The 21622-nt window shown below is 47.7% G+C and overlaps 1 protein-coding gene across 6 annotated transcripts; it reads right to left on the reverse strand.

Moving 5' to 3' along the window:
• Nucleotides 1-904: 904 nt before the first annotated feature.
• On the reverse strand, nucleotides 905-21245 carry LOC149352926 (uncharacterized). 6 transcript variants are annotated; one of them, XM_089582128.1, is made up of 3 exons: nucleotides 20768-21245; nucleotides 20444-20567; nucleotides 905-1632 (listed from the first exon to the last, which is right to left on the reverse strand). In XM_089582128.1, exons 2-3 carry the CDS (start codon nucleotides 20506-20508, stop codon nucleotides 1221-1223), a joined length of 477 nt encoding a protein of 158 aa, XP_089438254.1. In that variant the 5' UTR covers nucleotides 20509-20567; nucleotides 20768-21245; the 3' UTR covers nucleotides 905-1220. The 6 variants fall into 6 exon arrangements, with proteins under 6 accessions (XP_089438254.1, XP_089438256.1, XP_089438255.1 ...); XM_089582132.1 differs by lacking the exon at nucleotides 905-1632 and adding an exon at nucleotides 15340-19576; XM_089582133.1 differs by lacking the exon at nucleotides 905-1632 and adding an exon at nucleotides 15340-19771.
• Nucleotides 21246-21622: the final 377 nt, after the last annotated feature.

Consider the following 21622-nt stretch of genomic DNA (forward strand, 5'->3'; position numbering starts at 1 on the left):
AAAACCAATGCGGTACCCGGCGCATATCAACAACAGAAAAGGAAGAGCAGCAGAAACTTTCGAGCGTAGAGCTGTCATGAAAGAGTCAATAAAATTTCGTAAAGTACTCACATGACGAAATTTCCTCGGTGGTGAATTCGGAGAGACGTGCGGGAAGTTTGCGCGTACGCAACGAGCGCTGATTAGAACGGTGCAGCTGTAGTCGCTGTAGTGCGGCTCATGACATGACTACAACTAGCATGGCGGCGGCGCGACTTCCGGAAAACCGGCGCATGCCCAGATCGGTTGGTGGGACCAGTCTGTGCCAAAGTGTCCGCGCAATGTTTTTTTATTTTCTCCAACACGCGCGCTTGTCCGCCTCTGTAAGGTAAATAGTAACACATACAAACCTGCGTGCGTGCTGTGCGTGCGCACGCACGCAAAACACGGGCGCGGACTCTCCCTCACGAACTCCTGTTTCGACAACGGAGAAATCATTACCGCAACGAAACCATTGCGTTAAACTCGACGCGTCAATTATCAGTTCCGCCATCAAAACTTAAACCCGCCTCGTGCGGTAAGCCCTTGTGGCCCTTTTCGGGACTGCAAGGTGCAGGCTCCTTTCCACAGCTATTCACAGTGGAGAGCAGAGAATCAGAGTCAAAATTACCGCCTACTAGCGCCGAGGCGACAGCTGAAACTGAAGGCAACGGCCACGGTCAAGGCCTTTTTCTAAAGCATTCAACCCCACAAAAGCCGAGCGTCAGGCCGGGAGCAATCTTGTACAAATTAGAAAACCGGCGGGTACACGGCGCCACCGACGACGACGATGGTACCCAGCATTTCCCGAATGCGATGCAGATCTACCACAAGATGACCGCACGACAGAACTACTGCAGCTGAAAATTAAGAGACGAGATCTGAAAACAAAGAAATAAGCCCATAGACAAAGTTTTCACTACAAATTGAACGTTTATCAAGTCAAACAGTACATACCTATTAACGTTTAAAATAATTGTGCGAAGCACCAAACGAATACAATAAAAAACCGCAAAACAAACATACTACACTTCAAGAAATTAAGCACCAAGAGCTAGCAGCTTTCCAATGCTTCGCGAAGCCCCGTCCCAGTGTTGAGGAGCCAGGTCAGGATTCAAGATGGCCGAGATGAGCGACGCCGGAAGGCTTGCAGGATTTTGCCCCAGCGTCGTCGGTCGCTATCCCCAGCCGCCTACACTGGGTCAGGGAACGTCGGCTGCACGGCGGCCAGGCCCAAGGCAACAGCGGAGGACATCGCACACCTCTCGATCGTGCCTGCGCGAGCAGCTGCTTGGCCAGAGGCGTCCCGGCGGTGCCTGGTGGTGTTTGTGCCGCCGGAGACGAGCGCAGTCTTCAGGATGGAGTCGGGCCCACTTGCCAGAGCACTCGGCTGTCTGGATGGCCAGCTGGCACGTCGGCAGTGGGATCACGGCTACTGGCATCTGTGCCGGCTCGTACGAAGGGTCTAGTGAGGCACTGTCGCTGAGCGGTGGCAATGCGAGTGTCGTGCTGGACTCCACCTGGACTCGAGCCACGAAGGCGCTGTTGGCCATTACAGTCTTGACGGCGTCAGCCTGAACGGACGTGGGCTTGGCGTAAATGGCCTGCAGGACACTGCGCAGAAGTAGGAAAAGCGGGATCTTCCCCTCAATGCTTCCGAAAAGGTCCGCGAAAACGTGAACCACTAAAGCGCAATAATTTACGAACTCGATCCACGTAGAATGCAGCCAAACGGAGCTATTACCGAACTCGCGATGAAGGGCCACGTCATCCACTAATGATGTCGATGCTGCTGCGGAGACTACGGGAACATGTTGAAATGGCAGCGCACAAATGGCTTGATATTAGACTTACATGAAATTAAGCCCTGCGCATATGCCACTGCTTGCGCATATGCCACATATCGCCGGTTGCAGGTAGATGTTAAATGACGTCTTCCACTTTATTTCATAAGGCACAACCACTGATTTCTAATTGAGTGCTGGATGGCGCATTAGGCACCCCAGTGCAATGGTTTCCGTGCGCTTTCTTAACTATAACAAGAGAGTGCTGGCGGCGCTGCACTTCATCCAGCAAGGACGCGCATGGTATTAAAAAAATTCAAAAATATTTCACAAAATTCACATTATTTTCATTATTTCTTAATGGCGTTACAACTCGCTCATACCTGCAAATATTGCTTTTAAAAACACTTATTTTTCACTGTTGCCAATTGAATATTTGAATGAGAACAGCTTTGCTTGATTTTAGGGATTTACTGAATTAATTAGCTTTTCGTTCTCACGTTGGAGACGCCTGCAATCCCTTGCAGAGGTGTTTTTAGTTTAGGAAACGGTTATCGTAAGAGCAGAATCTCTTAGCCTGCTAAGTTCAATTAGACTGCTACGCTAGGCACGCTGGGAAAACAGGGCTTCGAACGTAAACCTGGTGGCTACTGGTTGCCTGTTGATTGTCTTATGATTATAGGGCCCGGAAATTTAGGCACTAAAGACCCCTGAAATAAGCAGGCATCTAGGCTCTAAAAAATACTGAAATAGGCTTTCTAAAGCACAAAATAGGCGCTTTGAATAATACCCTTTATTCATAAGTACAAGATTTGTAAGTCAAGCACGGAGCATACGCAGTCCTCAACTGAAGCAATAAAGCGCATTCTCAGGTTTTCGAACTTGAAGCTGCTTCGGTTTTCGCTAATCATAACTTTGTACTCTACAAGATCCCTTTGACATCACATGAACTTAGTGGCGCGAACCTAAAACATGTGTTGATAAAGGCTTAGGCCTTCAGGTGATGTGGCCGTATCGTCTCCGCGTAGAAAGTCTATGATTTGGGAAATTGTTTCTAGGCATCTATTTTTTTCTACCAATTGTTGCATCCTCGCAGAACCTGTAGCGCCCTTTCCTTCCAGTCCTCGAAGTTCTGCTGGTACTTCTGCCACTACCTTCAACGATACATCTATTGAGTCCAGCCTTTTTCAACTTTGTCACCTTTTCCGTCAATGTTGAGAAGTTTGCACTAATGTATGTCAGGTCTCTTTCCAAACATGCTTCTTGCTACACTTTGAGAGATAAACACTTCGTTACACTACGTTCAAGCTACAATTCGAGAAAAACGTTCGGCGAGACCCGCGCCTTTTGTGCGTGCATCGGCGCGCGTCTCTCACCAGGCAGATGTCTCAAAATTGAAAAACGGCACTGAGGACCGAAGTGCCGTATTTAGGCATTTATAGGCAAAAAGTGCGGTTAATTAGGTAGTATTTCCTAAAAAATTACAAAAAGGCAGGCAAGTGCAACAATCCCCCGTTTAGGCATTCATAGGCATGTTTAGGCAAATGCCTAAATTTCCGGGCCCTACTTATGAATTGAATTTTTGGATTGTTCAGTTTCGAATTCAGTGTGTGTGTGTGTGTGCATGCGTGCGTGCGCGCGCGCGCTTTTTGGTGGTGTCGTTATCTTGCTACGCAGGTTGTTCATTTAAGATGCGAAGCGTCCGATGGTGCTTGACTCGAAGTGAGCTGAGCGCGTTGCCTTGTGCCTGCTGGGCCTGAAGTGCGCTTGCCCCACCCACTACATGGAGCCATTTCCGCAGCAAGCTTGGTTTGTCGAGCGGGAACCGACGTTTAGAGAGTTTCAGTTTCGCCACTCACGGGCGTCCCGACGTCGCTGGAACTAACGGCGCTGGAGTCGTGCTTTTCTACCAGTCTCACGCGTCGTCTGCTACGCCTTCGTAAAGACAGGCGGCGCCGCAGCCATGCCTGCTGGGAAATTCTTTTTGTTTTCCGGCGGTGGAAACGAAGAATATGGCTTACCTGTTGTTAGTACATGATGAGAATACCACGCTCCTTGGAGGGAACAAGGTACACGCAGGGAGATTGGGACGAACGACATGATACTAGACGGTGCGCGGTTCATGCCGTCCAAGCACTTTAGTTCTCACTGTGTTCTCTTCGTCGGTGGTAGCACTTAACGCGAATCGAATGCTATGACAGAACTGTTTCAGGGTACAAGCCTCGAGCTGTGCACTATCGTGCCACATACTGATGGCACGAACGCCACGCGCTCCAGACATAGGAGATAAACCAGTGCGAGTTCCTTGGTCTGTAACTCCTGAGAGTGCTGCCTTCAGCGATCGGGGATTCACGAAGGAGCGCATGCACTCATTCAGCGAGCTGACGCAGGCCTGCAGAGCCTCACGCCATCTCTACCCCCTGCCCCACCCCTCCCTAGATAATAAACAAGCAACACTCTGGCGCATACTATAGACACACTCTCTCCCCTCACCCCTTACCCTAGCCCGCTATCATCCCTCCTTCCCCACTCCGGCCTTCGCCTCTTCCCTCCACATTCTTTCCCTCTGCCTGGCGGCACCACCACAGCGGGACCTAGAGAACCTCAACACCTCGGAGAACTGGGAGACCCTGCTGCGCTCGGAGGACCCGGCTATAAATGGCCGTGCAGACCGTCGCCACCGGCCGGGCTGCCAGGACCTTAGGAACATAAACACTTGAGTGCATTGGGGTCGTGCGGGGACCCTGGGGCGTGCCCGAATTCCTCTTACAATAAAGTTTTTCTCTCTCTATCTCTCTACCACGCGGCAGTTGCCAGAGATGAACAGTTTCCCACTTTCCGACTTCGCCGTCTGTTCATGAGATTTGTAATTACGCCTGCGCAGATAAGTACGAGGGGGTACCCAAAAGAAACCGGACTTATTTTTGTTTGAACTTATTTGTTCACATTTTCAGCACAGACCTTCAATACCCTTCAAAGTACTCTCCACTTACAATGATACGTTTGTCGAATCTTTCATTTCATTTTTCAAAACATTTTTTAAATTCATCTTTTGTGATGCTTGACAGCCCCTCCGTCGTTTTTTTCTTCACCTCAGCAACATCAGCGAAACGCTTTCCATTCACCTGTCTTTTCATTCTACGAAACAAAGAAAGTAGCACGGGGCAAGGTCGGGTGAGTATGAAGGTTGAGGAACAGAGGTCATGCCATTTTTGGTCCGAATTTCTCGTAGAGACAGGGCTGTGTGAGCAGGGGCATTGCCATGGTGGAAAAACAAGTCACCCGTCTGCCACAAATCAGGCCGCTTCCACCGCACACTGTTGCCCAATCTTTTCAAAACATCCAAACAGAAAGCCTGGTTAACTGTCTGACCCTGTGGAACAAATTCTGAATGGACGACTCCTCTCAAGTCGAAAAAACAAATCAGCATTGTTTTGAGGTTTGGTTTCACCTGACGAGCTTTCTTGAGGCGAGGTGAATTTGAAGTTTTCCATTGGCATGACTTGCTTGATTCAGGATTTAATTCAGGAACACTTGAGTTGTCCCCATAGCATCGTCCTTGAACGTCTTTCTGAATATTTCAAGAGTTTCCGCTCCACTTTTTACGAGAAAAAATTAGAATTTCACCGGCGCACGCTGTTCACGAAAATCAGCCATTGCAAAAACGACATTCACACAAAACAGTCGTCACTCTAAAACTCTGCCTAAACTAGTCTGACCTCCTTCAGCGACGGCACTCGGCTTACTGACTCTGAAATGTTCGTTCTATGTGCTCATAGCGGCAAAACGCGGTACCACAGAATCTGTGCCGATTCAAAAAATTATTCCGGTTTCTTTTGGGTACCCCCTCGTATATTTAAGCCACCTGTTTCAATCAGGATTCTCTCAAGGCCGGCGATAAAGGCTGGAGTTTTCAAGATCGGCTTCTGCAACTTGTAGCCATTCACGACGCCGCTGCCATCCTGTTGGCAAAAATCTCAGGGATTACTAGATGGTCTGCAGGTAGCTTTCTGGAGTAGAGGACTCCTCACATCATCCCTGTTATTTCATCGTGTACAGCTTCATGTCGCGAATCCGTAGAGGGTCGCGTCATTGTCGCCTGGCCACCAAGCTTCACTGCAGACGTAATACCGGTCTCGGCGAGCAGCAAAGCGGCACCAACTCATTCGAAATGAGCGCATACAAACGGGTCGCTTCAAGAGGACGTAGTACACTTGCTGTCGCTGCAAGGATCTTTTCGGACGTACAAGCCTGCATGAGGCACGCTTTTTGGGTGACTTCCGCCTGTGTTGCACGTTTTCTGGTTTTGAGATTCACTACGGAAGAGAGGAAAAGAGTCCAGGAGAGGCCCCGTGCAGCGCTGTTCCAGCGTAGAATTCGCACCTCTTGCCCGTTTGCAACGCAACGTGCTTATAGACCTTGACATATATCTTCATCTTGAGAATGACGCTCACATGTGGCAGAATGGCGATACAGCTGTTCTTGCGACGCAGGATCTGCTCCAACATTTTAAACGGGCTGTGATCGCGAGAAGGTTCCTGTTACCACCTGTGCAGCCGGTCTCAAGACAAGATGGCCTGTGTATCACTCGCTTGAAGTCGTCAAGTGCACAGATTTCACCACGGAGAAGTTATCACTATCACTACGAGCATCACCCACGCGAAAACCAGCTTGAAAATCCCACTATCCTGTCGTAACTGCAGCGAATGAAACTCCCGCAACAGCAGACGATGTATAAAAGCTCGACTACAGCGCCACAAGTTCCCGCGACCGTTACTTTAGCCACCTCCCAAGCGGAGCTGATGGATGAAGGGACGGACGGTCGAAGGGATACGGGCCGCGGATCCACCCCCTAGCCGTGACTCGTAAAATTTGGCTCTTGTCTTGATTTTGGCCACCAATCAGATAACTTTCGCTTGGTTATTTCTACCCGTATAAAATATACTTTGCTTCCATTTTCCTTAAACACCAATGCTATGAATAAATCAGCCCCGTGGCTTTCAACTGTAGGGTGCAACATTTTACAGCAAAATATCAAGTGCTCATCCGTTTACTCCTCCTCCTCCTCGCTATATGCACACAGTAACAATGCTCTCTCCTTGTACTTGGCTCGGCATTTCTTAGTCCGCAATACTCTAGACCTAGCTTTGAATATCAAAGAGGTTCTCCTAGAATTGTAGGCTTTTCTTCTTTTTTTTGCAATTTCCCGCATAAAGGTTCAGTATGTTCTCAGTCACGATGTCGTCTGCACCCCTGTTGTCCACAGGCCCCCTCTCTGCTTGTTTAACGTTTTTCTTAACAGATATTTCCTGATTTGCGCCCCAGCTGCTTGCGTGCCTTCTGACGCGGGGGCTGCGAGCAGCGGGGAAGCGGGCTCCCGAGACCCTGCGAAGAGCGTTCTCTAAGGCACAGAAAGACTAGAGGAAACGCTGCACGTGCGGTTCGAATTCGTACACTATTTTGCATGGAATGCCCTGCAAAATAGAGGAACAGGAGGGTTCCGGAATAGCGATACGATCTCGATACCCTGCATGCTGTGGCTGTCATTGCATTATCCTCCATTAATGCCCAGCCGGCTGCACTGGGTCATGGATGGCGGCTGCAGGGCAGCCCGGTCAGGTTGGCTCAGGACGATCACGAGCAACATCCCGGATGCAGTCCCGCGCCAGCAGCTGCTTAGCCGGAACCGTCGTGTGGACGCCAGTATAGCCGCGACAGAAGCGCAGTGCCTGGTGGGGCTCTGGTGTTGTGCCGTTGAGGAGCGCAGTGAGTGGATGGAGTCGTGGGCACATTTGCGCACGTCATCAGCGGTCTTGACGGAAAGTTCGCGCGTGAGGCATGTCATGATAGGTACAGGCAGTTGATCCATATGGTGCGAAGGGTGCGGCGAGGCACTGTCGCTCAGCAGCGTGGATTTAGCCGACGCGCCGGACTGAGTCTGGGCACGAGCGCTGAGGTCCCTGCGTGTCATGGCAGTCTTGACAGCGTCATTCCGGTCGGACTCGGGCTTGAAACACTTGGCGCGCCACAGGCTCCGAAGGAGCAGGAAACAGAGGTCCTTGTCCGAAAAGCTCGCAAAGGGCTTGTGAAACCGTCCGAACCTCACCCCTATCGCAAGGTTGGCGAGCCTGGCGAAGTTCATGCCCGCAGAAGAAAGCTTTGACCGTGAGAATGATGAACGTCCGCGTCAAGTCGCACTGACGGCGACATCACTGCAAATGTCGCCGGGATGCTTCCTCTCGTGCAGCTCCACGTGAGGCGACTTATATTTAGAGTCAACCGTTTTTCGGCCAGCGAGGGGCGCGAGTGCGGGGTCGACTTGCAGGCGGCAATATGCCATGTAAATTGCACGTTATGGCCTTTGTAAAATTTTTTTCAATTTGAAGGAAAAAAGTCCGCAAATTACGCGAATAAATACAGTTTCTACCAGCACGGCACGCTCATTAGCCTTAAGTACGTGTCTTATGGAGGGCTGGTTTCGCTGCCAATTTCAGCGGCAAATTGCTTTTTTCTATCTTCTGCTGAAGGCTGTTCTACTGTATTCATCTGATGCCATTCTAGGACTGTACCTTCAACAGGATTAAAAATACGGAAACACAATTAAGCGACTGAAAAAGGCCATGACAGCCACCACGCAACTCATAAAAAAGGGGGACTGGATGCGCACATGGGCTGAGAAAGGCAGACACTCTTCGCGTCGTGCACGCCTATACCCTCAGCCGAATTCTTTATGCTGCGCCATACCTCAAACTAACAACCCGTGGGGTCCAGCAGATAGACTGCTTAATTAGGCAAGCAACAAACGCAGCATTTAAATTACCAAAAAAACACTAATAATGAGAAACTGCTCGAACTCGAAGTCATAACACCCGACATGAACTTCTTGAGGCCCACTTACAAGCACAGCATATTAGACTAGCCGCTACAGCTACCGGACGACACATACTCAGTCAGCTAGGCATCACCATCCCTGCGAACAATTCAGCACTAAGAGCACTTCCCACTAACACTCACACTTCAATATATGCCAAACCGCCACCTAGGAACATGCACCCCCATAGTGACCAAGGACGCAGGAAGGCGCGCGCGGCAGCGCTGCACAAATGGTGCGGGCAGAAGCCAATGCTGTTTGGGTGGATGCCGCCTGCAATGAGCACGGAGCCACTGCGGTTGTCCACAGCCCACACATAACACCCCTAACTTTCAAGCTTCCTTCAGGCGCCACCTCTAAGAAAGCCGAGAAGACCACTACAGCCATTGCTCTGGCATGTACAGACGCCCGTTACATTAGTGACTCTAAAACCGCCATTCTAAATTTTACCAGGGGCAGGGTTTATCCATAATTAAATTCAAAGGCGCCAAACCATACGCACACACACACACACACACACAGGAGAAGAAAGAAAGACGAGACAGGCGCTCTGTCCCGTCTTTCTTTCTTCTCCTGTGTGTGTGTGTGCGTATGGTTTGGCGCCTTTGAATTTAATTATGAATAACTACCAACTAGCCCAACAACAAGTTCTTCTAAGGGTTTATCCCCCTGCACTGTGCCTGCTGCACATGGCCCCTCCCCCCCTTTCTCCCCCGACGCGCTGAGCTCACCTGTGTACCTGCGCACTAGGGAAATCCCGGCAACGAGACTGCCGACCCGTTAGCCCGAGGGACTAGAAACCGGGCATAGGCGGACCTCGTGGCGAAATTTTCGAAGGAGCGTATGCACACGTTTGCTGAGCACCTAATCTACCCGCCACCCCACTCATCCCTCACTACCAGAGAACAGTCAATCTGGCGTCCCTTGCAGACGCGAACGCTGCCTACACCAGCCAATCTTTCTAAATATATGCCGGTACCCCACCCCCATATGCATCTTGTGCTCCCACCCCAAGGCCACCCTTACCCACATCCTCCTATCATGCCCAACGTCCCCTCCCCCACTGGGCCGGTGCCTCTCTGAGCCTTGGAGGACTGGGAGACTTCACTGCAGTCAGCGGACCCGGCTAGGCAGATCGCTATCCGCCGGGCCGCATACGTCATAGACCAACATCACGTAAACGTTTAGACCGAGAATGGGGCAATGTGGATACCCAGGAGGCCTGCGGGCATCTAATTCTCTTGCTAAATAGTTTCCCCATCCGTCTCGAGCGGTAAAGCCCACTTGTAGCCCTTTTTGGGACTAGAAAGCGCAGGCTCCTTTCCAAAGCCATGCACCCTGGAGAGCCGAGAACCAGGGGCCCGATTCTCGATATTCCCTCATCCGCCCAGAGCGGGGCGTACCTGTGACGTGAAAATTGGGGCGGCGCCAAGGTACGTAAACGCAGATTCGGATGACGAAATTGAAAAATAAGGATCAAAGTATGAAAAAGTAGATGCTGTCGTCTGCTACTTGGCACCAAGTACAAAAAACATCGATGCCCTAAAGCCGTGCCTGAAGCCGAGCAACAGTGGCGCGTAGGTGCACGTACGGGTCGCACAGTAGCGCCGTAGAGAGCAGGGTGTCGAACCGGAACCGAACCTGAACCCGAAACCGGAACCGAACCGGAATTTTCACCCGGAACCGAACCGAACCCATATTTTTTTCGCCATCTTGGAACTGAACCCGAACCGGAACGATTGAAAGGAACCGTTCCGAACCGGTTCGGGACTCGGTTCAGCACCACTTTTTTTTCAACCCGGCATGCTTTTATTTCTTTTTTTAGTCAAAATGAGATGTACTCGCGCGTTGATTTGTCCACCGAAATCTCTTCGCGTTAGGCAGAGCGAAAATGACATCCAGTCTATGCGACAACAAAACTCAAGGAAGTCTGGTGTCCAGGAATGGATTTTTCGGCGCTTCCGCAATGCGCTTTCGGCAATTTTAAAGATTAGTATACTCCTGATTAACGTGAAATCTTGGGTTTGTTACTGCCTCCCTTTTTACATCAGTGCGTGTGGTTTTAATCAAATTGTTAGCACTGCTCGAACTCATAAACAACCTAGTGAGAATAGCGTCCCTTTCTTTATGTCATGTTGCATAAATATATAACACACAGGCGCAATGACCTAACCACATTGTGCAACATTTACTTTGGGAGGTATTCGTTATCTCAGACAGCAGATACTAAATAAGACCCCTCATGATCTCTTGGTGGCTGGGGCGGCCGACTGCTGATCCCAAGGACGCGGGTTCGATTTCGGTCGCGGAGGACGAGTTTCGATAGCGGCGAAATGCAAAAACATGCATGTACCGTGCAATGTGAGCGCACGTTGAAGAAGCCCAGCTGGTTTACGTTGATCTTGAGTCCTCCAATACGGCGTGCCTGTTAGCCCCCCATGTCGCTTCGACACGTTAACCTCCAGATATTACTGTTATCACAAAATAAAGGAAGCATAAATTGGTGCAGGTTTTTTTTTGTTCAGTATCTGAACATTCTTCGTTGCACGCGATGGAAATAAGCAATGAAAGACGGACTTGTAAGCAGCGCTAGAGATATTTAAGAAAAAAATTTATTACGCAAAGGGGCAATGCGGATATGCATGCGCTCGCTGGCATGCTATAATTATTAGGTACAGAAAGATGCTATTCGAATGAAATGCAGCTGTCATGAAATGATTGTGTTACGCCGATGCGCTGAAGTTGTTGTGCTTATATATATAAAAAAAATCCAATCGTTAGCGGACGGCTTCGTCACGTGTTCTCGGGCTGCTGGATCTTGAATTCTCTGACGGGCGCTTGTAGCTTGTATCTGCCTCTCGGTGTCGCACTTGGTGTTGTTGGTGTCTCAGATGAGAAGCTTATGCTTGTAGGCGTTCTTTTGTAGGATGCTTTCGCGACGGCTTACGTGACCGCGTTCTCAAGGCTTAAGCGGTGTGTAGCTGTGTGTGTCAAGCCTCACAGTAGCAAGTGTAGCTGGCCCACAGGGTTAGTGGACGCCTCGATCCCGCTGTGAGTAGACGGTGGCGTCCACCTATTGAGGCAGTTATGCACCTTTCCTGTCTCAAAATCAGCGGGAAGGTTTAGTTTCTTTTCTGGGGGGGTGGGGGGGTTAGAGGGAGGAAAGGGCGCAGTAAGGCGATCTTTTATGGGTACCATCGAGTGTTTTCTCACACACACACACACACACACACACACACACACACACACACACACACACACACACACACACACGCATGTACACACGCACGCATGTACACGCGCACACACGAACGCACACATGCGCAATGGCGCGCACACGCACACACACGTACGTGCACACACACGCACGCGCACACACTCACGCGCGCGCACGCACACACACACACACGCGCGCGCACAAACACACACGCACATACACGAACGCACGCACACACACGTACGCATGTACACACAAGCACGCACGCGCACACACGCACGCGCACACACGCACGCACGCACACATGCACGTACACACATGCACGCACGCACACATACACAAAACACTCAACCCCTATTGGGATTTGAACCAATAGCGGCGCAACAGGGAAGCTACGATTTTCTGACGCCTTTGGTGATGACGATGATGACGATGTCGTCAGGCTTAATCTACTTGGCCATCTCCGAAGCTTGTTTTTCTTTTGTCTTAGGGAATACTAGGGGCCTCCCTGACCTCCTCGTATCTTAATTTAGCGGGCCGAATTCAGCGATCTCTGCATGCGCCCTCACGTTATAGTGTAAGACGTGATCTTAATGTCCTTTTTAAGAGTCTCCTGAAGTTTCTCTCAAACGAACATAAATAGTTTTTATTGGTAGCACAGGTAGCAATTCACTGACGGTGGCACAAACGTCCCTTGGAACGATGCACGGCCTATGCGCGTAAATCCAAAACAGATTTTTCTACTGACGCGTTGGGTCCAAAAAATGCTTTGAAGTCCAAAAAAGGTTTTTACGGCACATTGAATCTACATCTGTTGAACTCGCTCTGATACAACGTTGTCAAGAAAGGCTAGGTAAGGCTGCACGTTTACGGGAAGAGGAAGTAATTACCTGTCAGAACCTTTCCCATTTGCATTTCGAGAGGCCGTACAGGTGTTCCAAGGAAGAGCGGAGAGGAAACCGAATGTATCAGCGCGAAATTCTCTCACGGCCATGTCGAGAAAAGACATATGAGGACTTAATCACCTAATAAGCACAGCGTCCAGGAAGGGGTCGTTTGTGGTTTTGAAACATTAAAAACCTTGAATCTAGTTGGTGGACAAAAACGTGATAGAGTTTTACCGAGTGGACATGCGAAACGACGTGATAATTCTGCGCCTCATCTTTCTGGCATCTGCATGTGCACGCAACCCCGTTTCTCGATGAGGGTAGCTGATTGCGCATGTTGGTTGTTCATTATGAAGACTGCAGTGCTCGGAAACAAGGACAACACGAAGTAGACACTACATGGGCTAAATCGCCTAACCTCCTTTCTCGCGCTTCATCTTCGCACCCTCTCTCCACTCGGCGGCAGCTGGCGCGACGCCCTCCTCCCATTGGTTACAGCTGGTGCGACGCTCCTCCGAAATTACCCGGATTCTCCGAGGCTTCACACAAGATTCTTGGTTGGGTTTGACACCGTTAAGTAGTCCTTTCGTGCCAAAAGTACACGACAGGTTCACCAAACTCTGTCAACATATTAAAAAATTTGGTTGACGCATAAGCTTCCTGTGATAGCGTCCCAGAAAGGTCACAAAATTTATGTCACTAATTTACCTTTTTCTTTACACAATGCAGCACTTGCAGCAGTGTCACAGTGCAATGTTGCAACGAAGATGTTGCTAAATATGTCCGTACAGAAACAAAATGCTACCAACCCATGCAAGCTTGCATTTTATTATCATACGCTTTTTGTCAGAATTAAAGATTTTAATTAACACTTAACACTTTACAGAATTAACACTTTAATTAAAGAATTAAAGTGTTTTTGGAGGCACAGAGCTTTAGGGGTCCGAGATGTATAACGCGAGCTCGAAAGGCGGTGTCCAACCGGTGATTTCAATAAAATATTTCCCGTAAGCTCTTGAGATGCATGTAAGAGGTGTGCCGGAGATAGAGAGAGGGGTGACTGTTACGTTGGTTTTGTGGTGAAGAAAAAGTGCCTTCTCTGTACATACCTGCCGATACGAAGGAGAGCTTCCTCTCCCAATAGTGTACGGTGACGTAGAGGGTTCCCGTGTAAGTATGCTGCGTAGGAGAGATTCCCGACCCACAAGTTTCGACCTATTACTCGAGCGACGGAGTCTCAGAAACTGCTCAGGCTGAAAGGTTTTGTAGATGCAAAATCCGCCAGCTTTTCTCCTTATATATCTCATCAGATGAATACTACAGTATGCATAGCCAATTTAATTTTGAATTCATTTCATTTCGCGGCTCTTACCGTGAATTCCTAACTTTTTGCCGCGGACAGTAAGCTGAAGTAGGCGCACTTACCACATTTTGCCCTGAGCAAATTTTACATTTTTTATTTAATATATCAGTCTCACACAGAACAGTAAACAACATAATAAGGTTCATTAAAATCCATCTACGTTTAGCACTTTTTTTTTCTGAACCCGTTCGAACCCGTTTGAACCGGTTCGGAGCTAGCCGAACCGGTTCGAACCGGAACGGAATGTTGCTCTGGAGCCGAACCCGGAACTGAACCCGAAAGGCGTGAACCCGAACCCGAACCGAACCCGAAAAAATACCGGTTCGACACCCTGGTAGAGAGGGACGGTGAAATGAGTTGCGGCTGCTGAACGCGACGCGAAAGACCCTGCGAGCCGGTCGTCACGGAAATAAGAGTCCAGCAGTAATTATACTGCATGAAGCGATCTTCGCGACGCTGCCGCTGGTACATCTGCATGATGAGACCCGGCGGAAGAGCGGCGCTTTTCAGGAGGGTTGCTCAATTGCGGCCGCTTCTGTGTCCAATGACCTCGTTTTATGAGACAACAGGCTTGGGGTATTAAGACTTTCGACAGCATGAAGCATAACGAAGGGATGCCCTATACGACGCCCTTTTCTCTCCCACATCTACTCCTAGACTTTCACTTAACCATTTAGATCCATGAGTAATTGATTAAGCGGCGTCGGCAACTTCGAGGAAACCGCTCTCAGCTCATCGCCCGAAGCCATCGCGCAGCATGTCGCGTCGAATTATCGTCATATGCGGAGATTCTGTACTTGTGAGATGTGATCAGCGTCACGGAGAGAGGAATTGGCTGGCTATTGGCTGTCGATCCTAAACTCAACCCATCAGCTTCAGCTTCTCGTCTTCAGCCGCGTAGCACGCGGAGTGGAGCGGTGTACGGCGTGTGGGAGATCGGTCTCCACAAGCGGGGCCTTACACAGCGAGTGTAAGCTGCGAAAACACCATTCAAAGTTGACGCTATCCTTAGTTACGTTTGTAAGCAGCCGCACACGAAACGCGAGTGCGAATCGCGTCAAATGGGAAAGCAAAATTAGGAGATATTGTTTCCTGCTAGTACTTAAAAAAAAAAAAAAAAAAAACAGAACAAACACAGCTAAAAGTCCATTGGCAACAGAAGCATATATTTCACAATGCTGGCATTTCACTTATTCTGAATAGGACATATACCTCATCAGCATGGTGACGTACCTGCTTTTGATTTGTGAACATTAAATATTAAGCGTGCCTGCAGGCAGACTTCACAAAAACTTTATATAAAAGCATCTCACGCATGCACGGTGTACAATGGCAGGCACATTTATTTCATTCAAATAAAAAAAAGGCTCTCAATAACGCTACTTGTTTTTCAATGTTTGGAAATGCCCTCAATCTCGTTAATTTTGTCTGAAATGAGCACATAGGACTTACCAAAAGCATATAGGCACCTACACCGCTTGCGTGATGCAGGTATGCACCAAAATGTGAGAGGTGAAACAAAATTTGTCATGCACAGCCCTACAATTCCTTTGCTGTCGGACAACAGTAATGCATCTACAGCCACACCAGGCCACTTCTTTCAATGCAACAAGATTCCTCATAAGAGGGAAAGGTTTGATGTCAGGGAAGGTGAACTCGGCTGGAAAAAAATGCCTTCACAAATGCTACTCAACATTGGGGAAGGGGAGGAATGCAGAGGCATGGAGTGAAGATGGAAGGTGAAGACGTATTACAATGGCTTTAATTTTCTACTGCTGAAAGAAACTTCGCACGTCTGACAGAAGCGTTCAAGAAGAGTTGTGCTTTCATGGCCATGGTTTTGGTGAGCAAAAACAAAAAATATAGTTCAGGAATGAACAATGAAATAACGCACTTAGGGCATCTATGAAAGGCCGAAAAAAGTGTCCACCAGATCATCTAAAAGACAAGCGAGACAAAATGCAGTTGCGAGCAATAAGTGTAGTGCACACAAGACTGCTGTGTACAGAATACGTCCAGCTGCTTTTAAGATGAAAACAAGTGTTCATAAAATACGGCAAGGCACATATGTAGAGTCAGGCCGGAATGAAATGCAAACAGCCCCTCTTAACAAAACTAAATATTTTACCTGTATGCTTTCAGTTGCAGTATGCAACTAGATTGATTCATGTTTTCGAGTTAAGGATCAACCGAAGTACACATTTATAAACTCTTTCTAAATAAATAGCTCACTGCAAAGTAGAAACGTATGAGCCCTATGCATGCTCACAATTCACTCCGGCCTGACTACACAGCTGTCTGACCAAATGTGCTGCATGCAGCCCTTCACGAATGCCATACGCACCTGCAACCACAGAACACATCAAGCAGATCAGCAATACATATCAAAAATGCTTGGTAACCTCCTCAGAGAAACTTACCAGGGAACAAATTAAAGGTCTTCTTTAAAAGAACAATAATTTACAATGTCAGCTGGCTGCATGGGACAAGAACCTATCACCACTTTGTATTAGAGCCCTGAAATAACACTGTGCATCAGAGTGTGAAAAGCATAAAAATGCTTAAAAATTGTTTGCTTGTGAAGTCTTCAGATGTCACTATTATGGAGTGGTAGCTTCGCGCATGTGGTGTCACTCTGACTTGTGTGCGCATGGTTGTGTGCAACTGTGGTAATGAGGCACATGTAGTACATATCTTAGCACTCTGCTTCGGTATATAAGAAAGGAATAAATAAATATGATGCCTTTTTGGCTCTTGGCTGTCAGCCAGGGGGTCCAAGTGCTCCATTAAGACGTGCCATGCCCTAGACACGACAGTGCATTGCTCATAATTTATTTTTGCCGTTGTTCCCAGGAGGCAAAAAATATCGCTCTATCTGCTATGATGCCAATGATGGCATAAAGCACTGGCTACCAATTACTGAAGCTTATATGCCTCCACAATGCTTTCCTCGCTTCAAAAGTACAACCAACACAAAGGAATTTTTCTATATTCATCCATGATTGCAGTCACTCAGGCCCTTTCAACAGTCACTTATTTAATCATTTGTTTAATGATGCCTCATATGGTCCGTGCTGGGGTACTTAAGTACCAAAAACTGGGCAAGCAGCAGTGAACCAACATTAACGCAATGCAAAAAGCATAGAAAGCAGATAGAGAATTTAAGGTATCACAAGCACAGCAATATTACAGGAAGGGCGGACCGTCACACCTCATAGATTTTTTTCAGTAAATGCTTTAAGTGCAGAAGATTGTATTGATGAACAGCATCAGCACAAAGGCAATTGCATTCCTTGGCTGTATAAAGAAGAAAAAAATTAAGATTCACAGTGGTGTGTGCACATAGGGTAAACTGCTTGTTTAGCATGATTAAGGCATAGTGGAACATGGCGAGCAAGTATGACGCTGAATTTCCAAGTCGCAAGAGGCAAAATTCATGAACAGCACAAACATTTCACCTCAAACACAATGGCAGGAAAGGCTATAAAATGCAAAAATTTTAGGCCCCCTGAACAATGAGCTCTTTCTACTCCTGTGTTGGCAATCTTATTTCCAAGGTCAAGCAGAACCATCATAGCAAAGCAAGACAGGCTTTTTTTCTTTTTGCTGTCAGAATAAATTTTTTTTTCTGTCATACTACCAGATAATATCACCAGTGCTGTACGGCTTGAGACAACAGCAATAGTGCTAAGAAGCGACTTGGCCAGATGTGCAACAGTAGAAAAAAGGTATGGAAAGCCTCCGCACATTACAGTAATGGAGGGATTTTTTGGGGAGCAAGACAAGTTGTTACGTCTGAGAGGAGTGAGGTGCGTTTTTTGCCCACAATCTACACATTGTCAAAGGAAAGATTTGTGAAATGATTTAACTTCATCACTGTCCTTCATGCATGCTGGAATACATTATGCAGCCTAATTGTGATTCATTACCCAGTGCAACATTAAACATTGACCACTATGGCTCATACACAAAGATAAATTTTTTTCGACAGCTGCCTTCTAAAAACATCAAAGTGAAGAAGCCAACAGTCATGTTTGCTAAACTGAAAAATGGCAACATGTTCATCATTGATGGCCCAGTCACACTAAGAGTACAGAGGGTAAGCAGGTTGTCTGCAATTTTCCTTAAAATCACCAAACAGCATCACCAACTTTCATGGAGCAAAGTGAAAATCGCTGAGCCAGTGAAAGTGGGACCTAACACAGTGCAACTAAGCTCACGGGTCGGCAGTGATCTTGTGTCATATGCATACAAGGTAGACACTCTAGGTGAAAAAAAAAAGATCCCATTTCAAGTTTCATTACTGAGACGAAACTCATACCCTTCCAGCTGGAAACCATTCAATTCCAGCTGCAAAATGTCGTTTGCAGCTTAATTATTGGCACACAAATTGTTTCCAGCTGGGTAAATTATACTTCCAGCTAGCTCAAGCTGAATTAATGTAGAATTTGTAGGGTTCTGTCAGGCCCAGTTCGACTAGAAAAGCCGGAAATGGTTAGCCTGTCAAAACTCTGCCCAAAACTTGCATTTTCATCTGGAAGATAATGACCATGAAACAATTGCTTGCCTTTTCGCCCCAGAAAAATAGTTTATTGCTGTATAATTACATGCAGCATGTGAAAGAAGCAGTCAAAAGCAAGAACACAGAGGGAACCAAATGCTATGAGGCAAAGCAAGTTGCAATCTTATCACACAAACAGTGCCACACAAGATGTGTCGCAACTTGAGGAACAGATATTGTAAATGACTACAGACACAGCGACCATGCAGTACCTTGAGCATGTTGTGGACTGCTGGCTTTCAGCAAACATCAAAGCAAACAGAAAAGCACCAGTGAAAGCATGTCCAGTCAACACTCTGGTGCTAGAAGGAAGACATTTGCGTGCCTTCCTGTCTTTCACTGAACTGAAGCACCAAATAAAATGTGCGTTGTATACAAGCAGAACACATAAGAAGGCACCACACTAAGGACCGGCATTTGTTCACAATCACCAAAGCATGTTTGTTTAAAGCACACACTCAGCGAGTCGACAGACGGCAGGCAGAAAGCACTTGGGACACTTCCCACCCCCCGAAAAACTGCAGCACCAGAGAAAATTATCTTGTCATGCATACCAACAATAAATTGAAAGCCATAAACTTGGTCCTGTTTAAAGAAGAGCACCAAAATGATGAAGACTTCACCAGCTTCACCTTCAGCTTCAGACTTCACCTAGCAGTATGCTATCAAACTTGATAAAAAGAAAATGTATGTTGATTGCTTGTGGCATAGCTACATATGAAAACCTCAGCAGTTAGTGCGATTCCCCCCCGCAGCTGATCATACACTTCCTGTCTGTCAGGTAGAATCCAAATGGTGCTGTGTCCTCCTCGTTGTTGTAGATGCTGGTGCTCCTGCTACTATCGCCACTCGCTGGTGGCGTCACAGTCTTGCAGCTGAGTGCGAATGAATATGTTGTGTTGAACAATGCAAGCTGCGCTGACCTTAGAAGAGAACTATTGGCCATGCCGTACAGCACTCGACACCTTTGCAGACAACTAATGCAATTGTTCAGGAGCCTGGTATGGCCACCTAGCTAGGTAACCAGTCCAGCCGAGTGGTGAGCGATGATGAACCTGGCATCAGGGCTCCTGAGCACACGATACCCCAAGATGAGAGTGGTGCACCACGTCTACATAAGATGCACACCACCACCTGCATGTTAATTCTGTGCACTGAAATCTTCAAACAAGCTACACATTGGTTTTCCAAATATGTGAAATTGTCGAAGCTGCAAGTTCAACTATAGTCTAGTTTTACGTATGAATGTAAAACATGCTCACTGCAAAACCAATCATTACTATAAAAAAAGCTGTTTCCATAATAGCTACAGGTACTTGATGGCAGATTTCCGAAACTGATAGGTACAAATAATTATTAGAGTTCTTTTATACTCAAGTAAAGAAAATCACTACAAAATACACTGGAAGGAAGGGCACAAGTTTAATTATTTTTGACTACCTTGAGTACAAGCATGCTTTTGCATTTTGCACCAATCAAAATGAGGCTGCCGAGACATTATGGCCAGTAAGAAAAATTCAAAGCCACAGAACAACAATGCGTGCCACCCACACCTCTCTCTGCTGTCATCTGAAAACTACACGATTCATTTACACTATTTTGATATGCGGCTTCTATCTACATGTTCTTCTTTGCTTAATAAACTATATATAAATGCAATCAGATATCACTAGCCATATGCAATCTTACACCAGGTAAGCACATAAGCACATGTCACCACAACACAGTAAGCATGTGCTCACCAGTTTGAAGATTTCCATGTGGGCCGTACAGGAGAATGAAGACATATTCCACACAAATGGGTCATGAATGGATCCTACACAGACTTCTTGTGAGCTGGAACCTTCAATGGCAGGAACAGCCCACCTGTAAAAAAAAATGTAAGCGCTGTGTGCAAAAATTGAAACGGAATATGGTGCAATACACTGAATACGAATAGAAATTTCGGATTCGCAGCATGCGTCTTGCACATACTGCTTGCTTTAAAGTCATTTCCAGCCTGCATGCAAAAGGAATGAGAAAAACGCCTCGCAAACTGTCAGCGCTACAGCTTTCGTTTTCCTTACCTCAATGGTGCTGGAGGCGTTGTCACGTTGTACCTTTCCCGGCAGACGTTTACACTCGTCTTGCTGACACCGCAGTCATCAGGTAGTCCGCTAGTGCACATGGATGTCTGGTCGAGAAGCCTGACACATTCCTAGAGTTTATTGTACTGCCGCAGGAACACCTGTCGTGTCATCCACTCATCATGCGCGCAAAGATCATCCGTTCAGCGACGTTCACTGCTAGCGATGGCACCTTACAGCTCAACAGTTCGGCACTGCCTCTCGCCGCGATGCATCCTTGCATAGCCACCACACCATGCGCCTTGAGGTGATTGAACAAACGAAGTGTCTCGTCAGAGGCAACTCGGAAGCATCGCGGTGCTCTCGAAACTCCGTCACCGTCCACAGCTCCAGGGTTTAACAAACAACGAATAAATGCAACGAGCAGCAACGGCACCATGGAGGAAAAAAAACTGAACAGCACCGCCGGCACCGCCATTCCCGCGCTATGCTAACCGCACGGACCAATAATTTCTCACGGCGAGCGAAGCGGGAGAGCAGTTAGCGCCCCTCTGCGGCTGCGAATTTACTCCCTGCCTTTCCTCTTCTACATCCTCCTCCTCCTCCTACGCCTTCATTCTTTATGCTCTCAAGCGTTGCTTGAGAGGCATCTTGTACCGCACCGACGATCGGATCCAGAATTTCCCGAATGCGAGGCAGATGCTCCACCACAAGGGCACTACACAAGAGAGCTATTGCAGCTTAAAATTAAAAGATGACATTGGAAAAGATGGTTTATGGAAGTTCAACGCCCCAAAGCGGCACAGGCAAGAAAGGACGCCGTACTGAACGGCTCCGGAAATTTCGACCACCTGG

The sequence above is a fragment of the Amblyomma mixtum genome, chromosome 3 (genome assembly GCF_055824585.1).
Source record: "Amblyomma mixtum isolate Tamu chromosome 3, ASM5582458v1, whole genome shotgun sequence".
NCBI classification, from domain to species: Eukaryota; Metazoa; Arthropoda; class Arachnida; order Ixodida; family Ixodidae; genus Amblyomma; species Amblyomma mixtum.